Below are 16,843 nucleotides of genomic sequence, written 5' to 3'. Positions count from 1 at the left end.
CTCCTCCTCCAAGCCAGGTCCTGGGGCAGATGCCAGGCTCCAGGGCGAGGCAGGCAAAGTCCTCCTCCTCACCCTGATACAGCCTACCCTCCATGAGAGACAAGGCCCCACAAGGCTAGGAAGGGGCAGGGCAGGGTAACACCCAGTGTCACGGCTTACACCAAAGTACATCCTTCAGGAAGGTCTCCACCCTTCCTTCCCCCACCTCGTGCCATGCCTGCCAGGGTCTGGCTCAGCCGCCTCACAGTCCCTGGTCTGCCTGTTCCCTGCTCTTCCCCTGACAAATGGCCAAGGCTTGAAGGCACACGCCTGTTAGGTCCCCTTCTGGGGACCACACTTCTTTCAATTCACATTTATAAACTTGACCAACTCCAGAATGACCATGCAGGTGGATTTTTGCCTCGAAACTGTGCCTTCATGGCAAGGGTGGGGTTGGTACACAGGTGCCAGGTTCACTAAGGAGAAGCATGGCTGATGGGCACCACAAGGTTGTCTAAGGCTTTCCCGGGGGCCACTGCTGACCTCCTCCGAATAAAGCAACCAAACCAGCGGAAGTGCCCGGGGCATCTGGGAAGAAAGGCTCCCTTTCCTGCACTGCCTCTGACAGGCACCTTCCTTTCAGGCCAGAGAGGTGGAGCTGAGGACCCGCAGCAAAGGCTGATAGCCAACCCGGTGACTGATGGGGGAGCGGGGCAGGTGGCTAGGTAAAGCGGCCAGCGCAGAACCCCAGCTTCAGCTATTCCTCTAACCGAGGCGTGACAGTAAGCTTCCCCTACCGCAGCATTCCACACGCCCAGCCGGAACCTCCTCCCCAGGCTGAATCAGAGACCTCAGTGGTCTCCCGGGACGTCCTAGCCTTTCCAGCTGTTCGCCTGCTGCTCTGACAGCCAGAGGCCGGTCTGGGAGACAAGGAGGGACCGAAAGCCAAGCAGAGGACGGCGGGCGGGCGGGCGGAGGGGAAAATGACGCCACCCCTAGCTCCAGCCAGCGGAGGGGCCACCAGATGCCCAGAGACCCTCTTCCTCAGGCCAACTGTCCCGTGTTCTCGCCTCAACGCCAGTTTCAAGGCCACCTCTGGATGCACCCTGCCCGCTCGCTCCTGCGCATACCGCGTGTGGCGCACCCCAGACTCTCCCCAGTGCGCGCGCGCACGTACACACGCGCGCACACGCACACACACACACACACACACACACACACACACACACACACGCACACCCCACTCCTAGGCTGGATGGGCACCCGCCGTCGGCCCACTCTGGAAACCAGGCACACCCATGCCCACTTCGCCATCCTCCTTGCCAGCGTCGCTGTCTCCTACCCACCCCATCCACACACGCGGCGCAATGTCCCTCTCGTAGGCGCTCTTCCACACACCCACACCCGTCACACACACACACACACCCTCCCCTCCTCGCCCACGGGCCCGCGGAGCCACCTGTGACTCAGGGCGCGCGCCAGGCAGCGCCATCCAGGTGCTCCTGGGCAGACTCGCCGTCCCTCCGCGACCGGAGCCCCACTTCCCTAGCTGGTAGAAAACCGAGCAGAGACCTGCTTTTCCCTTTCCTGTTCTCTAGCGGAAACCCCCACTTCTGCGGTGCCGGCTTCCCAAAGCAGAGCCACGCGCCGATCCATGCGCTCCCCGCTCACTGGCAGCTACGGGGCGCGAAGGGTGGGCCCGGCGCTCGGGCAGCACCCCACGGGCGGGAGAACCTTCTCTGTTGCTCCCCGCCGGGCGTCCGGCGGGCTTACCTAAAGCTCCGGGAGAATGGAAAGGAGACGGTGCCTGGCGTTGCCGACAGCACCCGCGCGAGCAGAGGAGAGCGGAGCGGAGAGGATGGGCGAGCGCTCCGTGACCAGAGCAGGCGCCAGGCGACGTTTGTTTATTCCCCGCAGAGGGCGACTTTAAGAGCGCCGCGGCCCCGCCTCCAGCCTCGCCCCTCCCCGCCCCGGCGCCGGGCGCAGCCGGGACACACCCCTTCCCCCCCCCGCCCCCCGCTCCCTCCTCCCCGGCGCGCGGTGCCCGCTGGAGCCGCAGCCTGTTGCGCAAGCCCGGGTAGAGGCGCGGCGGGTAGGGGCCTCCCAGCTGGGCTGGGGCTCGGCTCTGCGGTCCCCTCCAGTGCTCGGGCGCCCGAGGCCACTGCGTGCTCAGCGCGCGCGTGTGTGCATTTGCGCGTGTGCTCGTGCGCGCTCGTTGTGCCTCTGCGTGGCTGCGTGGCCCCGGTCTCTCCCGGGGAGTTTCTCCTGCTTAGCGTCTCGTCGCGCCACACCCAGACATCCCTCTGGGCGACTCCCCCACTTCCTTCTGGTCTCAGCGCCTGGGCTCCCCAGCCAGGCTCAGCTGCCTTCTGCCCAGCGAGTTCCCTGGGAGTCTCACTCCAGGCCCTTCCCCGTGCCTGCCGCAGGTCCCCGCAGAAATCCTGGATCCCCTGGAACTCTGTGGGCCTTGCCCTCTCACAGCCCCAAGTCCTGCACCTCCCTCCAATGGGTCTTCCTGTTCTGAGGGCATGGGCAGTCCTCAGTGGCAGCCCTGCTATGTGACCAGCCTGCCTCCCCTTTCCAACCCTAGTTAGTCCTGCTGCGCTGGCACTGTTTGTTGTGAAACTCCCACCGGCTTCCATGTTCTCTCATAGGACCAGAAAAAGCAGCCCAGGGAGCTCAACCTTGACTGCCTGTGAGAATCTCCAGGACGCTTAAAAAATGGTGGAGGCCAGTGCCCCACCCTACAGCGGTTCTATCAGCTTTTGGGGAGTGCAGCCTGGGCACTGGGGTTTGTGAACCAAACCGGGCTCCAGGTTGGTTCTACTGTGAAGCCCTCCAGAGAACCACGGTACTGGAGAAACATCGTTTTAGGGATAAAGAGAGACTGACCCACAGCCAGCACAGTCATTGTCCCAAAGCCGCCTCCCTAGTCTCCAGTTCACCACTGAACCCAGGGCTGGCTCAGGTGCCCTTCTCCCTGTCCTACTGACTTGTGACCCTCTCGTGCACCAGCCCAAGCTGTGCTCAAGGCAGGGATCCAGCTTTCTTCTCTGCACCTTGTTGCCTCCATAAGGCCCTTCTGTTATTCTGTGGGTATTTACTGACCAACTGCTATGAGCTGAGTGTTTGCTCAGGAAAGGACTGAAAAGGGCAAGTCCATTCCTCCAGGAGTGTAGCAGAGTAGAGCCCATGACTCAGTTTCACCACTCATACAACAAGGTTTAGCTGATTGATTCCACAGTTGTATTGAGCAGCTACAACATACAGGCAACATTTTTCGGCCTTGGAGATACAGGAATGAATAATTGACATCCTTGGGAGCCATCCTATCATCTAAAGAACCTCCCAGATCCAGTAGTCCATTACCCCACTTATTCGAATCCACTTTTCTATAATCTCTCATTTTGACTTTCAGCAAACATTGAGCACCTATGGTTTGCTACCTGTCAAACATATAAAGCTTTCAGTTCAAAAGTATGGAGGAAGGTGCCCACTCCTTCAGTTACAAATGGAGTTCCTGGCATGGGGGGGGGAAAGGCATGCTGTCAAGGGAAACCAGTTCTTCTCTCTTTGGGGAAGTCTTTCTTGGGGCAGGGCACACAGAGCAGCCCAGATCTGCGACTGGAGAAGCTAAGGATGTCACCTGTTAGGGGTTTGCTTGGAAAGGCCAACCTTCTAGATGACCTTCAGTGTTGAAAAGTCAGGAGCCACCTGGTCCAGAGGAAGGGGCTTCCCAGCCACCATCCCTCCCGCTGCTCCCAGCCCACAGGAAAGGACTTTTGGGTCACCATCCCTACCGCTGCTCCCGGCCCCTGGCCCACCTCACCCAGCTCAGAGGAGGTAATCTGTGCAGGCGCTAACAGCCCCCGGCCCAGTCGAAATGAGAAAACACGTAAATAAGTCTCAAAACCAGACTTCCAGATCACCTACAGCAACCCCAAAGGGAAATGAGATGGAACACTCTGATACTCAACCACCTGGACCCACTGAACTGACAACAAAAGGGGATCCTTTTGAAAAAATGAAATCAGAAATAATTTCTCAGATAACAGGAGAAATTGTGCCCCTAGGGCAAGACATGATTAATAAATCTAGAGAGGAGCTCAGGAACATGATGGAATCCCAACATAAGAAACAAATGGAATCCATAAAACAGATGCAAATAGATTTCCAGGACATGAAAAATGCCATTGAAAGTCTACACAGCAGAATGAGCCAATGTGAGGACAGAATTTCAGATATAGAAGATAAGATTGCAATTAATGACCAGGGAAAGAAATATTGCTTCAAAATTATAAGGGAACATGAGAAATCAATCCAGCAGCTGCTAGATGATGCAAAGAGGAATAACATAAGACTGATTGGGCTCAATGAAGAAACAGGAGAGAGTGGAGATGACATAAAAAAATCTCTTCACAGAAATAATGGCAGAAAACTTCCCAACCATGGGACAAGAGCTTGACATACAGATAAGTGAGGCATATAAGACTCCAAATAGCCTTGATCAAAAAAAATCTACACATAGGCATATAATTGTTAAGATTCCAGAAACACAACAGAAGAACAAAGTTCTCCAAGCAGTCAGAGAAAAGAAACAAATCACATACAAAGGAAAGCCCATCAGAATCACAGCAAACTTCTCAACACAAACCATCAAGGCAAGAAGAGCTTGGAGTGACATATTCCAAGCCCTAAAAGAAAACAGCCTCCAACCCACATTGATGTACCCTGCAAAACTATCTTTCAAAGTGGATGGAGAAATAAGATACTTTCATGACAAAGAGCACCTTAGGAACTTCGTGAATACCAAACCAGCACTCCAAAGAATTTTACACAATATCCTAGGAACAGACATTGAGGATCACAACCCCAGGAAGCAAAGTAGAATGAACCCATCTGGCATGACAAGAAATTAAATGGAAAGGGGGAGAACCCAACAAAAAGAAAAAGATATGGCAATGACAAGTCAATACATTTCAGTTATAACCATCAACATTAATGGTCTCAATTCACCAATCAAAAGAAACAGACTGGCAGAATGGGTCAAGAAGCAAAATCCAACAATATGCTGCATACAAGAAACACACTTAATTCAAAAGGAAACTCATAGACTGCAAGTTAAAGGGTGGAAAACAATACTCCATGTGACAGGAACCCGAAAAAAAGCAGGAGTAGCTATCCTCTTGGCAGATCAAGTAGATTTCAAACCAACACTGATTAAGAGAGATGAAGAAGGACACTACATCCTTGTAAAGGGAAGAATCCAAGAAGAAGAGATGACAATCATAAATATCTATGTACCAAACACTAGTGCACCCAACTATATAAAACAAATACTAACGGACATGAAAAGTCATATATGCACTAATACAATTGTAGTGGGGGACCTCAACACCCCACTGTCACAAATAGATAGATCAACTAGACTAAAAATAAGTAATGAAATACTAGAACTCAATCAAACTCTTGAACAAATGAACTTAACAGATGTTTACAGAGTCTTCCACCCCACAAAATCAGAATACACATTCTTCTCAGCTGCACATGGGTCATTCTCCAAAATAGACCACATACTCACACATAGAACATGTTTAAGTAAGTGCAAAGGAATTGAAGTTATCCCCTGTACATTATCAGACCATAGTGCGAAGAAATTGGAGATCCATAGCAAAAGAAACTCAAAAAATTTCATAAACACATGGAAATTGAACAACACACTTCTGAATAACCAATGGGTCACAGAGGAAATTAAAGAAGAAATCAGACAGTTCCTTCAATTAAATGACAATGACAATACAACATATTGGAATCTATGGGACACAATGAAAGCAGTCTTACGAGGGAAATTCATAGCAGTGAATATGCATATTAGAAAAACAGAATGAGCCCAATTAAACAACCTGATGCTGAACCTCAAGCTTCTAGAAAAAGAAGAGCAGGACAACCCCAAAGCTCATAAAAGGGAGGAAATTATAAAGATCAGAGGAGAAATCAATACAATGGAGACTAAGAGAATGATACAAAAAAATCAATGAAGCCAAGAGTTGGTTCTTCGAAAGAATCAACAAAATTGACAAACCTTTAGCCAACCTTGTCAGAAAAGGGAAAGAAAAGGCCCAAATCCATGCAATTAGGAATACAAAGGGTGAAATGACAACAGACCCAGCAGAAATCCAGAGGATCATCAATACCTACTTCCAGAACCTATATGCCAACAAGATGGACAACACAGAAGAAATTAACAGATTCCTAGACACATATGAATTACCAAAGTTGAATGAAGAAGACCTAAAAATTCTGAACAACCCAATATCAACCAATGAAATTGAAAATGTAATTAAAAACTTATCAACTAAGAGAAGCCCGGGCCCTGATGGCTTCAGTGCTGAATTCTACAAGACATTAGAGAGGAACTGCTGCCACTACTGTTTAAACTCTTCAGTGAAATTGAAAGGGAAGCAATACTCCCAAATTCATTCCTGGAAGCAAGCATCACCTTGATCCCCAAAGCAGAGAAAGACCCAACTGAAAAAGAGAACTATAGGCCAATCTCACTAATGAACATAGATGCAAAAATTCTTAATAAGATACTGGCAAACAGAATGCAGAAGATCATCAAGAAGATCATACACCCTGATCAAGTGGGATTCATCCCAGGGATGCAGGGATGGTTCAATATACGAAAATCAATCAATGTAATACACTATATCAATAGAGCCAAGGACAAAAACCATATGGTTATCTCCATAGACACAGAAAAAGCATTTGACAAAATCCAACATGCATTTATGATAAGAACTCTATAAAAAATTGGAATAGATGGTCTCTGCCTCAAACTGATAGAAGCCATCTATGAAAAACCAACAGCCAATATCATACTAAATGGTCAAAAACTGAAATCCTTCACACTAAAATCAGGAACAAGACAAGGATGTCCACTATCACCACTCTTGTTCAATATAGTTCTGGAAACATTAGCCATGGCAATTAGACAAGAGAAAGAAATAAAAGGAATAAAGATAGGTAATGAAGAAGTCAAATTGTCATTATTTGCAGATGACATGATACTCTATATAGAAGACCCCAAGAACTCCACCAAAAGTCTTCTAGACTTAATAACCAAATTCAGTCAAGTAGCTGGTAACAAGGTCAACACACAAAAATCAATAGCTTTCCTCTACACCAATGACAGACTCACTGAGAGAGAAATAGGGCAAATAATTCCTTTCACAATAGCATCCAAAAAACTGAAATACCTAGGAATCATCCTAACGAAAGAAATCAAAGACCTTTTCTCTGAAAACTATGGCACTCTGAAAAGAGAGATTGAAGATGATATCAGAAAATGGACAGACATCCCCTGCTCCTGGGTAGGAAGGATTAATATAGTGAAAATGGCCATACTTCCAAAACTGCTATATAGATTTAATGCAATTCCAATTGAGATCCCAGCAGCATACTTCATAGACCTTGAGAAAACAATCCAAAAATTCATTTGGAACAAGAAGAGACCCAGAATAGCAAAAGCAATTCTAGGTAACAGAGACATGGCAGGGGGTATCACAATCCCCAACCTGCAACTCTACTACAAAGCTACTGTGATAAAAACAGCATGGTACTGGCAAAGAAACAGACCTGAGGACCAGTGGAACAGATTAGAAGATGCAGAAACAACACCAGACACACTCATCCATCTCATCTTTGACAAAGGAACCAAACACCCTCACTGGAGGAAAGATAGCCTCTTTAATAAATGGTGCTGGAAAAATTGGGTTTCAACTTGCCAAAAATTAAAACTAGACCTGTATCTCTCACCATGCACTAAACTAAAATCAAAATGGATTAAAGATCTAAATATTAAAATAGAAACTCTGAACCAGTTGAAACAGAGGTTAGATAGAACCCTTGAAGACATTGGTGTAGGAAAAGATTTTATGAACAAAACCTCAGTTGCCCGTGAACTAGCACAAACAATCAACAAATGGGATCTCTTCTTATTAGAAGGCTTCTGCACAGCAAGAGAAACCACCAGCAGTGTGAAGAGACAACCCACAATGTGGGAAAAAATCTTCACCTGCTCTTCCTCAGACGAAGGTCTACTATCTCGAATCTATAAAGAACTTAAAAAGATCAGACCTCCCAAATTTAAAGACCCAATCCAAAAATGGGCATCTGAAATGAACAGACATTTCTCAGATAAAGAATTAGAAATAGCAAATAAATACATGAAAAAATGTTCAACATCACTGGTCATTTGAGAGTTGCAAATGAAAACAACACTGAGATTCCACTTCACTCCAGAAAGAATGGCTGCTATCGTGAAATCAACCAATAACCAATGCTGGCGGGGCTGTGGGGAAAGAGGAACCCTGCTCCACTGCTGGTGGGAGTGTAGACTGGTGCAAGCACTGTGGAAATCAGTATGGAGATACCTCAAAGAACTAGGACTGGAAGTCCCATTTGACCCTGCTATTCCACTGCTGGGGATCTTCCCCAAAGAATTAAAAGAATCATACCACAGTGATATATGTGCACCCATGTTCATAGCAGCACAGTTTGTAATAGCTAAAACTTGAAAACAGCCCAAATGCCCATCAACTGGAGGCTGGATAAAGAAAATGTGGTTTTTTAATAAAATGGAGTACTACTCAGCCATAAAAAATGAGAAATTAGAAACATTTATAGCTAAATGGATGCACATTGAGGTGATATTCTTAAGTGAAATAAATAGGACACACATGTGTAAATACCAAATAGTTTCTCTGTTGTGAGAAACTGAAAGTGTAAATAAGGACTAAATGTATAATAGGTAATGTGAAATAGGAAGAAAAGGAGCAAAGGGGAAGGAAGTGGGAGGGCTAGGGGAAAGGATAGAAGGGAATGGGATTAATATGAGAAAATGGAAAAATAGGAACAAAATCTTTGTAAATAGGGAGGACTGGAGAGGTTGAAGGGAGGCCTGGGCAAGGGTGAAAAATAAGATCCAAGAAAGACTATGTAAAGGTGCAAATTTCCAATGATGAATGTCATTATATTGTATACCTAAAATGTACCAATGATTAGAATGAATAATCGATAATGTAAAATAGGAAGAAAAGGTCCAAAGGGGTAGGGGTAGTGGGAGGGGCAGGGGAAAGGAAAGAAGGGAAAGGAAAAATGATGAGAAATGGAAAAAATGGAAATAAAGTCTTTGTAAATAGGGAAGGGTGGAGGGTGTGAAGGGAGGGCTAGGAATGGGGAAAAAATAAGAACCAAGATGAATTATGTAAAGGTACAATTCCCAATGAGAAATGTAATTGTGTTGTATACCTACAATGTACCAATAAAAGGATTTAATACAAAAAATAAAAAATAAAAAGTCAGGAGCCAGAGCAAGGACAGTGCAGAGAGCAGAGCTGAAAGAGAAGGGAAGACCTGGAGAGTGGCACCTAAAACTAGGGTCCCAATGACCTTGGGAAAGTTCTGTCATTGGCCCCCACACACCCCTCTGAGGAGGACACATCTCTAGGTTCCTGTCCCTCCTGCAGCTTGTTCTCCCTTCCACTGAGCACTGGATGAAGCAGCTGTCTTATGTCCGCCTAAGGAGACCACAGTATAGGAAAAAGGCCAACTTAGTACCCTGCCAGATGCAATGCCCACCAGGAATGGATGAAGGGTGCTCACCCCACAGAGGAGTCACCCTGCTGCAGGAGCGAAGCACTGCCTGCCTGCCTGTAGGTCCACATCCCTGGAGCAGCCAGCTGAGGCAGCAGAAGCCCTTGGAGCTGGAAGTGGGTGCAGCCACAATGAGCTAGTGAAAGTGTTGCCCTTTCCCTTTCTCACTGGTCAGCAGTAGAATTAGATTCACTCAGTAAACGCACATGCGCTGCAAGCTATCAACAGAACAAGATTAGATTTTCTGGACCGATGTCCACTGGAAATTTCTATTTGGTAACACCTGAGATTTTGAATTGCCCCTCAGAATTGGCTACTCCCAACCCCCTTTCTTGGAATCTGTGAGTACTGGGGGGTTGAGAGAGGACTCACCGGCAGCTTGGATCCATGGAGAACATACAGGTCTGTGGCTCCAAGCCAGATGTCACCACTTATAAGCTATGGTGACTTGGGAAAGTTACAGTGCAAGAAATCATCAGGCCCTTTGACTAAAATTTGTGAGCCAATGGATGGCGTCTTATATTCTTTTCCCTCCTAATAAAATGAGGAACCAATTCCTGAAAAGCCAGTATCTCTCGAGCTCGAAAATCCAGCTGCTCAGGGTCCCCTCTCCTCTAGCATCCATCTCTGTGTCTCTTCTAGATCATCTCAGTCAGCAAGAAGCACTCACTACAGTGAGTGACTCCTCCTAGACCACCCCGTGTGCACCCCCAGGCCCTACCAGTTACCACTGCTCATCCCTCCCTCCATTTCTTCTCCAAACTTCGAAGAACGTGAATCTGCACACTCAGCCCCATGTCCTCATCTCCTCTTCCTTTCCCTTGTAGTGTGTAATTAGCCAGTTCCTCTTAGACCTGGTTGAATAATTCTGTAGCATTTGTCAGGAAAATAATAATCTTCATCCCCTACTCTCCCACTGTCCTGTTCCCTGAAGCCACCACTGTCATCTCACTGAGAATCATTTGTATTTTACTTTTGCCACCTGCAGGCTCTGTGCTCCTAGGTGAGCTATTTAATTTCTTGCCTGTGCCTCCTTATCTAAAAGACACACATAATAACAGTGCTGCTTACAGGGTCATTTCGAGAAAGGCACCACCATTACCACCATATTGCCAAGTGTTTCTTCGCCCATCCTTCCCCGTCCAGTCTTGTTGCTTGCACTCTCCAGAGGGACATAGCCCTTCTGCTTGCTTATGAACAAGTCCACTTTCAAGCTTCCACCCGTAGCTCTCCACCTGAAGATCCACACCGACGCAAATGATCCCAATTCTCTGTGACAAGACCAGCAATGGAAAAACCTGAGAAAAGAGACCAGTTTTAAATGAGGCGAGATATAAGGCTTGGGTAAGGTGTGGAAAAACCCTTTGAGCAGGAATGAAGAGGTGGCCATGTTTGATCCAAAGGAAATCGGTTTTTCCTCACTCCTGGTTTGCATGCACATCCTACAAAAACGATGACAAAGTCTCGCATGCTGATTGTCTCGAAAACCATAAACTTGATTCCCTCGCAGTTCTGGAGTCCAGAAGTCCACTATCTGCAGGACCCTGACCCCAGCAAAGCCTCCAAGAAGACCCTGCCCCTGCCTCTTCCAGCTTCTGGGCCAGCTGGCAGTTCTTGATGTCCCTTGACTTGCAGATGCAGCCCTCCAGGCCCTGCCTGTGCCATCCCGCATCCTTATGACCATGTGTCTCGTCTTCTGGTGAGAAAAATCTAGTTGAACCTCTGTCTGTCCTATTGGGCAAAGACCTCTGTAATCCAGTATGACCTCTTCTTGACTCACTCTTTACATTTGCAAAACCCTATTCCCAAATTCGGTAATATTTTGAAGTTCTAATTGGACATACATTAGAGGGGGGCTGTCAACCCCGACCATGGCTACTATGCATTTAGCAAATATTTCCAGATCTTTGCAGGGAGGCCTCCTCCGTGCCTGTCAGGATAGCCTTGATGATGCTGCTGTCCTGGAATCCTGCAGTGGCTCTTGCTGGGTCCCTTACAAATGTCTTCACTGTGTCCTCTGCCCCTACATCCACAGGATGCTGTGCTACAGTGTCACTCGAGTAACTTAAATCCTATGTTCTGCCTCATTAAACATTTTATGACTCCTGTGGCCTGCAAAAGTCCACCATCTCCTTGTCATTGGACATGGCACTGGGGACAACATCCAGGGCTCCAGCCTTTCTCCTCCACCCTACATTCTCTTCCTGGTGCTGAGTTACTCAGGGCTTGCTTTCTGTGAAAATATCCCTCTCACCTTTGTCCTGACCCTTCACCACGCTGTGTCCCCTCCCTGCCCAGGGGCTTTGCAGATCCCACCATCTGCCAGGGGAAACATTCAAGGGTCCTTCCCACCATCTCGGGTCTCCTGCTTTCTGCATCGGCATTAGGCACATAGGCATGACTGCTCCTGGCCATGATTAGTGCATGGAGATGACCCATGTCCCTTACAGATGGGCACTTTCAGTGCCAGGCTGAGTGTAGCACTCCTCCTTAATCCAGACACAAGGGCCAGCAATGCACCCGAAGGTGGAAGCTCCATCCCTGGGACCTGGAGGGAGGAGACACAGCAGAGCCCCTGCTGACCCGAAGTGGACAGAAACGTCACACAGTTCTGAATGCTGTGATCTGAATGTGGGTGTCCCCACCCCTCAGATTCATGTGTTGATGCCTGATCTCCAGTATGATAATGTGAAGGGGTTGGGACCTTTGGGAGGTGCCTGTGTGCATAGGAATGGGATCCATGCAGGGCCCTGATCCCCGCAAAGCCTCCAGGAACGCCCTGCCTCTGCATGTGCCAACAAGATTGGTACATTATAAAAGAAAGCCCAGAGAGCCACATGGCCCCTCTGGCATACGATTTTACAGCAAAAGACAGCTGTGTGGGAACCTGGGCTCTTACCAGATACCACATCTTCTGGGACCTTGATCTTGGACTTTCAGCCTCCAGAAGAATGAGAAATATATTTCTGTCGCTTATAAGCTGGCCAGTTCATGGTGTTTCTGCAAGGTAGCCTAAACAAACTAAGACAGGGGAGAAATAACCCTGTTGCTCTGTACCGTTAAGATTTTTTTTTTCTTGCGATCCTGGGCTTTAACCTGGGGCCTTGTTCACACTAGGCAAGCACTCTGACACTGAGCTCCACCCCCGGGGTACATGTCCCTAAGACTATAAAGAAGCCACTGCAGCAACTGCACAGCCCAACCTCGCTGGCTGACATCCCCAGAGCCTACACACAGTGCTCCCTCTTCTGATAAACCACTAGGGCCTTTTAGAACTTTTGACATACATTTGTGAGAATTTACAGCCCACCATACACTGTATGGGGTGCTAGCAATAATAAGGTGGATGAAGAAGCATATTTCCTATGCTCGTGAAAGCCACACAAAGTGAAAAATGGCAGGACCGTAATTGTTGCAAGTATTTTAAAGTAATACTACAGGACCTTAGAGGACTCAAAGACCAAGAATCGAACTACTCTGGAGGGCCAGGCAAAGTTCTCTGGGCAAAATTGGTCTTTGAAGCAGAGATTCAATTGGATAAGCGTGACCTTGTCACCTGCTAGTCTCCCCAGCATGCTCTGTTCTCCTTTCTGTTTATTAGTTAGAGTTCTTCAGTGCATACATGGTATAAATATAATCTCAAATATCTTAAGCAATAAAGAGAGGGTGATATTTATTGGCTTGTGTGGCCGTAAAGTTCAGAAGAGACCTGGCTTCGGGTGTGGCTGAATCTGAGGCCTTCTGTTACCAGGCCTCTGTCGCTCTAGTTCTTGATCAATTTTATTTGGTGCTGGTTTTTTTCTCAGGCTAATTCTTTCTAGATTAAATCATAATAGTACAGTAATTTTTGGTCAATTAGTTAGAAACTGCCTTTTGCTGAAAGACACAGCACCATCAGCATCTCTGGATGGTCATATGGAATGGCTATTATTAAATAGTGTCAAGAAAGTATGTTATTCCGGAAATGTTCTTGGAGAAGCATGCTCTTTTCCCACTGTAGTGCCATTGCTGTTTGCCTGTCTGTCTGTCTGTCTCTCTCTCTCTCACACAAACACACACACACACCTCTCTCTCTCTCTCTCTCTCTCACTCACACACACACACACACACACACACACGCATACACACACACAGCTTGGGGGACCATTTCTCCCTGGAAGACCTTCCCCATGGACAGGGCCCACATTAGTAAAGCTGGGCAACACCCATCTCTCCTTCTCCCATCCCTGCCTTGTCTTGGCCTTCGCTGCTCACACTTCTGCTTCTCCTTCTTAGCTTGAACCTTACCTGTCCACGGAGCCCTCGCTGGTGGGCACTCACAAGCAGCAGCCCAGGGCAGAGAAGGAGTGTGACTCACCTTGTGTAAGTGGAGACACTGGACTGTAGACAGGGACAGTGCTGGGGTGAGTGTTCTTAGCTAATGAGAATAGGTAAGACTTGTGTAGCACAGAGTACCAAGGACTGTGGGAAATTGTTTGCATGCACTTGTCATTTTTACCCATCTCTAAGAGGTAGGTACTATTTTTGTCATCTCCACTTCATGAACGGAAATACTAAGGCAGAAAAAAAAAAATTCAGTCATCTTCTCAAGATATCCAAGAAAGTGAGAAGAACTAGGATTTGCACCCCTACAATCTGCCAGGTTCTTCCTGTCCACCATGTCTGGATGATCTCCCACCCCAAATCCACATTCTTTCTCTAAAACCACAGTAACTTCTACTATGAGCTAAAAGGCTCTCAGCACAATTATCCTAGGCAATGCCAGCAGGGAAATGCCTGGGCCAGCTCTGTCTCTGTGCCTCTTGAAGAACCTGACGTCCATACCTCTCAGCTCATAGGACCCGGGGTCCTGTTCTACTACCACACCAGCTTACACACCTCCTGGAAGGGAGACAGGTGACCTCTTCTCCTGCCTGACCAGTGGGCCACAGTGGGCCTGGACAATCCAGAGCAGTGATCATGTGCTTAATCACTGAGTGTCCATGGGAGGCTCCCTGCAGCTGGTTATTAATAGAAGCTGAGAGGTGTGCGTGTTCAAAGACAGGTCAGTGCTGGGAAAGAAGCCAGAGTCGCCTCGATGAGTCAGGGCCCAGCCCTCCCCCTTGACTCATCCTCTGGCTGAGGCCTGCTGTTCTCACTTTTGGGCTCCCCACTTTCAAAGGGAATCACTGCATCTCTTGCTCCTTCCTACACAACGACAGCAGGACTTGATGTTTCTACCCAGGGAAACCTGGGTTGACTCCTAGGGAAACTTGACCCTACTTCTTAACCTTTGGAGACCTCAGTTTTCTCATCTTTGAAGTGGATACATTAAGAGATAACATACTCTCAGGAAACTGTCACCATTTTAGTTGTCATTGAGGCTGCTCAGTGAACTGATGGCCACAGACCTGCCCCCTTGAAGATTCCATTCTTTTGCTTCAAGTGTCTCTTCCTGGTCTCTCCTCCTTTTCTCTGTGTGGGGATGGGCAGGCGGCTGAGGAAGGATAATGTTTGCATCAGTGGAGCTCTTGCTGTTCTTAGCAGGGCCCTGGAGAAGAACCCCACACAGAGGGTACAGGTATTGAGCCCAGAGCAAGACTTGGCCCTTGCTGGCTTTTGTTTCCATAAAAATAAAGCCATGAAAGATTTGTGCCAAGAACACCAGAAGAGAAGGAGGAAAATCTGAAGGTAGAGAGAGAGAGCCCTGTGCAGGAGTGGAGCAGGGTCTGGGGTGTCTGAGGAACTGGAGGGTTGTTGTGTCCTCACCAATACCCCTGGGGACACGGGCAGTACCCTACCCTAAGGGAATCTGCACTTATTCAGTAACTGGCTGCTCCAGAACAAAGCCTGGATGCATCACACTGTCAGGGGAGCTGGGGCACTCATTCATGGCTGAGGATAAATTTCTCACTGAGCCAAGAAAATGGGGTTACATGTCTCCACTGATTTAAACAGGATAAAGAAATGGGTTTATTGGGCCGGGGGTTTAGCTCAGTGGTGTCGCTGCCTGCCTCGAAAGCGCAAGGACCCAAGTTCGATTCCCGGTACCAAAAAAAAAAAAAAAGAGAAATGGGTTTATCTTGGTCCTTTCTTGTCACTGTAACAAAACACCTGAGACTGCGTAATTTCCAAGCAAAGTCAATTATTTTGGCTCATGGTTCTAGAAACTGGAAGTTCAAGGTCAGGAGGCTGCGTCTGGTAAAAGCATCCTGCTCCTCCAACTTGTGGTTGAAAATGGGAAGGCAGCAGGTATGTTCAGAAGAAAGGAAGAGCCAGAGCAGGAGGGACAACCTTGCTTTGTAACCACTTGCTTTAGAGGTCCCACAGGAGTGAGATTCATTCATTCTTACAAGACTGCAATGATTCATTCCTGTGGGCTCTGCCCCCAGGACCCAAAACCTCTCCCTATGTCCCTCCTCCCAGTACTGCATGGAAGAATTATGTGGCATCCTGAGTTTTGGTGGAAAAGAACCTTATGCAAACTGTAACAGATTCTTCTTGCATACCTGACGTCAGGGTCTGAGAGCAAATGGACAGACATACAGTGGCTGCAGTTCTCTCATACAACAGCCAGGAGCCACATTTGGCCAGGCTTACATTAGCTAAAATGGAACTCAGTGAAATATTAGCCTCATTTCCCCTGCTTAATGTGACCTCGCCAACACACATTTCCATCAGCAGAGAATGTTCTGTTTGTCTATTAGTTATCAGTCTAGAGAGTTCTACCTGAGCTAATTGATACAGGACAATTCTCCAGGAAGCATTGGGCGAAATTTTTCTCTGCTTCTTTGGACAACTGGTGAAGGCCAAGCTCCAATCTCAGGGGCAGCTTTAATGACATTCCCTGGTCCATGTGGCAGAGGCCTACAAATACCTGAGGGTGGATAAAAACTCAGCCAGGAAGAGTGTGTGTGCAAGCCATTTCCACCAGACACACATGTAGAAGGCTGGTGATCATTTCAGCTCTGAGACACATCTACAAGTCCCTCATTCCGGCATGCTGTCATGACATCCCCAACCTATGTCTGTCCCAAGGTGATTCTGAAGGCTTTCTGGAATGATTATGTCACACTGAAGCCTTGCTTTCTGTTTAAAGTTCTGTTCTCTTCTTAAGTGCCTGCTCTTTGGGCAAACACCCAGCATGGCAGATGTGACCCCAGTGTCCTGAGCCAGTAGCAAATGCTGGCAGGTGGATGGGAGCATTGGCAGAGGGCAGCTGGCAAGG

At 47.8% G+C, this 16,843-nt stretch overlaps 1 protein-coding gene across 2 annotated transcripts in view; it reads right to left on the bottom strand.

Annotated features, from left to right (window-relative positions):
* The window catches only part of Ndrg1 (N-myc downstream regulated 1), a 47,884-nt gene extending 45,938 nt beyond the window's left edge, over positions 1 to 1,946 (bottom strand). The window contains exon 1 of one of the 2 annotated variants that reach the window (XM_004837920.3): positions 1,753 to 1,946. Coding sequence is in view for 1 of the 2 variants with exons in the window: in XM_087187432.1 (XP_087043558.1) it covers positions 1,439 to 1,471 (33 nt within the window). In the remaining variant the exon portion in view is untranslated. Of the gene's footprint in view, positions 1 to 1,438; positions 1,564 to 1,752 lie in introns of those variants that run through there. The other variant, XM_087187432.1, reaches the window with a different exon arrangement.
* Positions 1,947 to 16,843: the final 14,897 nt, after the last annotated feature.

This window comes from Heterocephalus glaber, unplaced genomic scaffold, assembly GCF_053883595.1.
Source record: "Heterocephalus glaber isolate CG9 unplaced genomic scaffold, H.glaber_assembly_v1.0 deba00000281, whole genome shotgun sequence".
In the NCBI taxonomy this organism is placed as follows: Eukaryota; Metazoa; Chordata; class Mammalia; order Rodentia; family Bathyergidae; genus Heterocephalus; species Heterocephalus glaber.
Note: the sequence above shows the minus strand (reverse complement) of the source record. Positions and strands in the feature narration are given on the sequence as shown.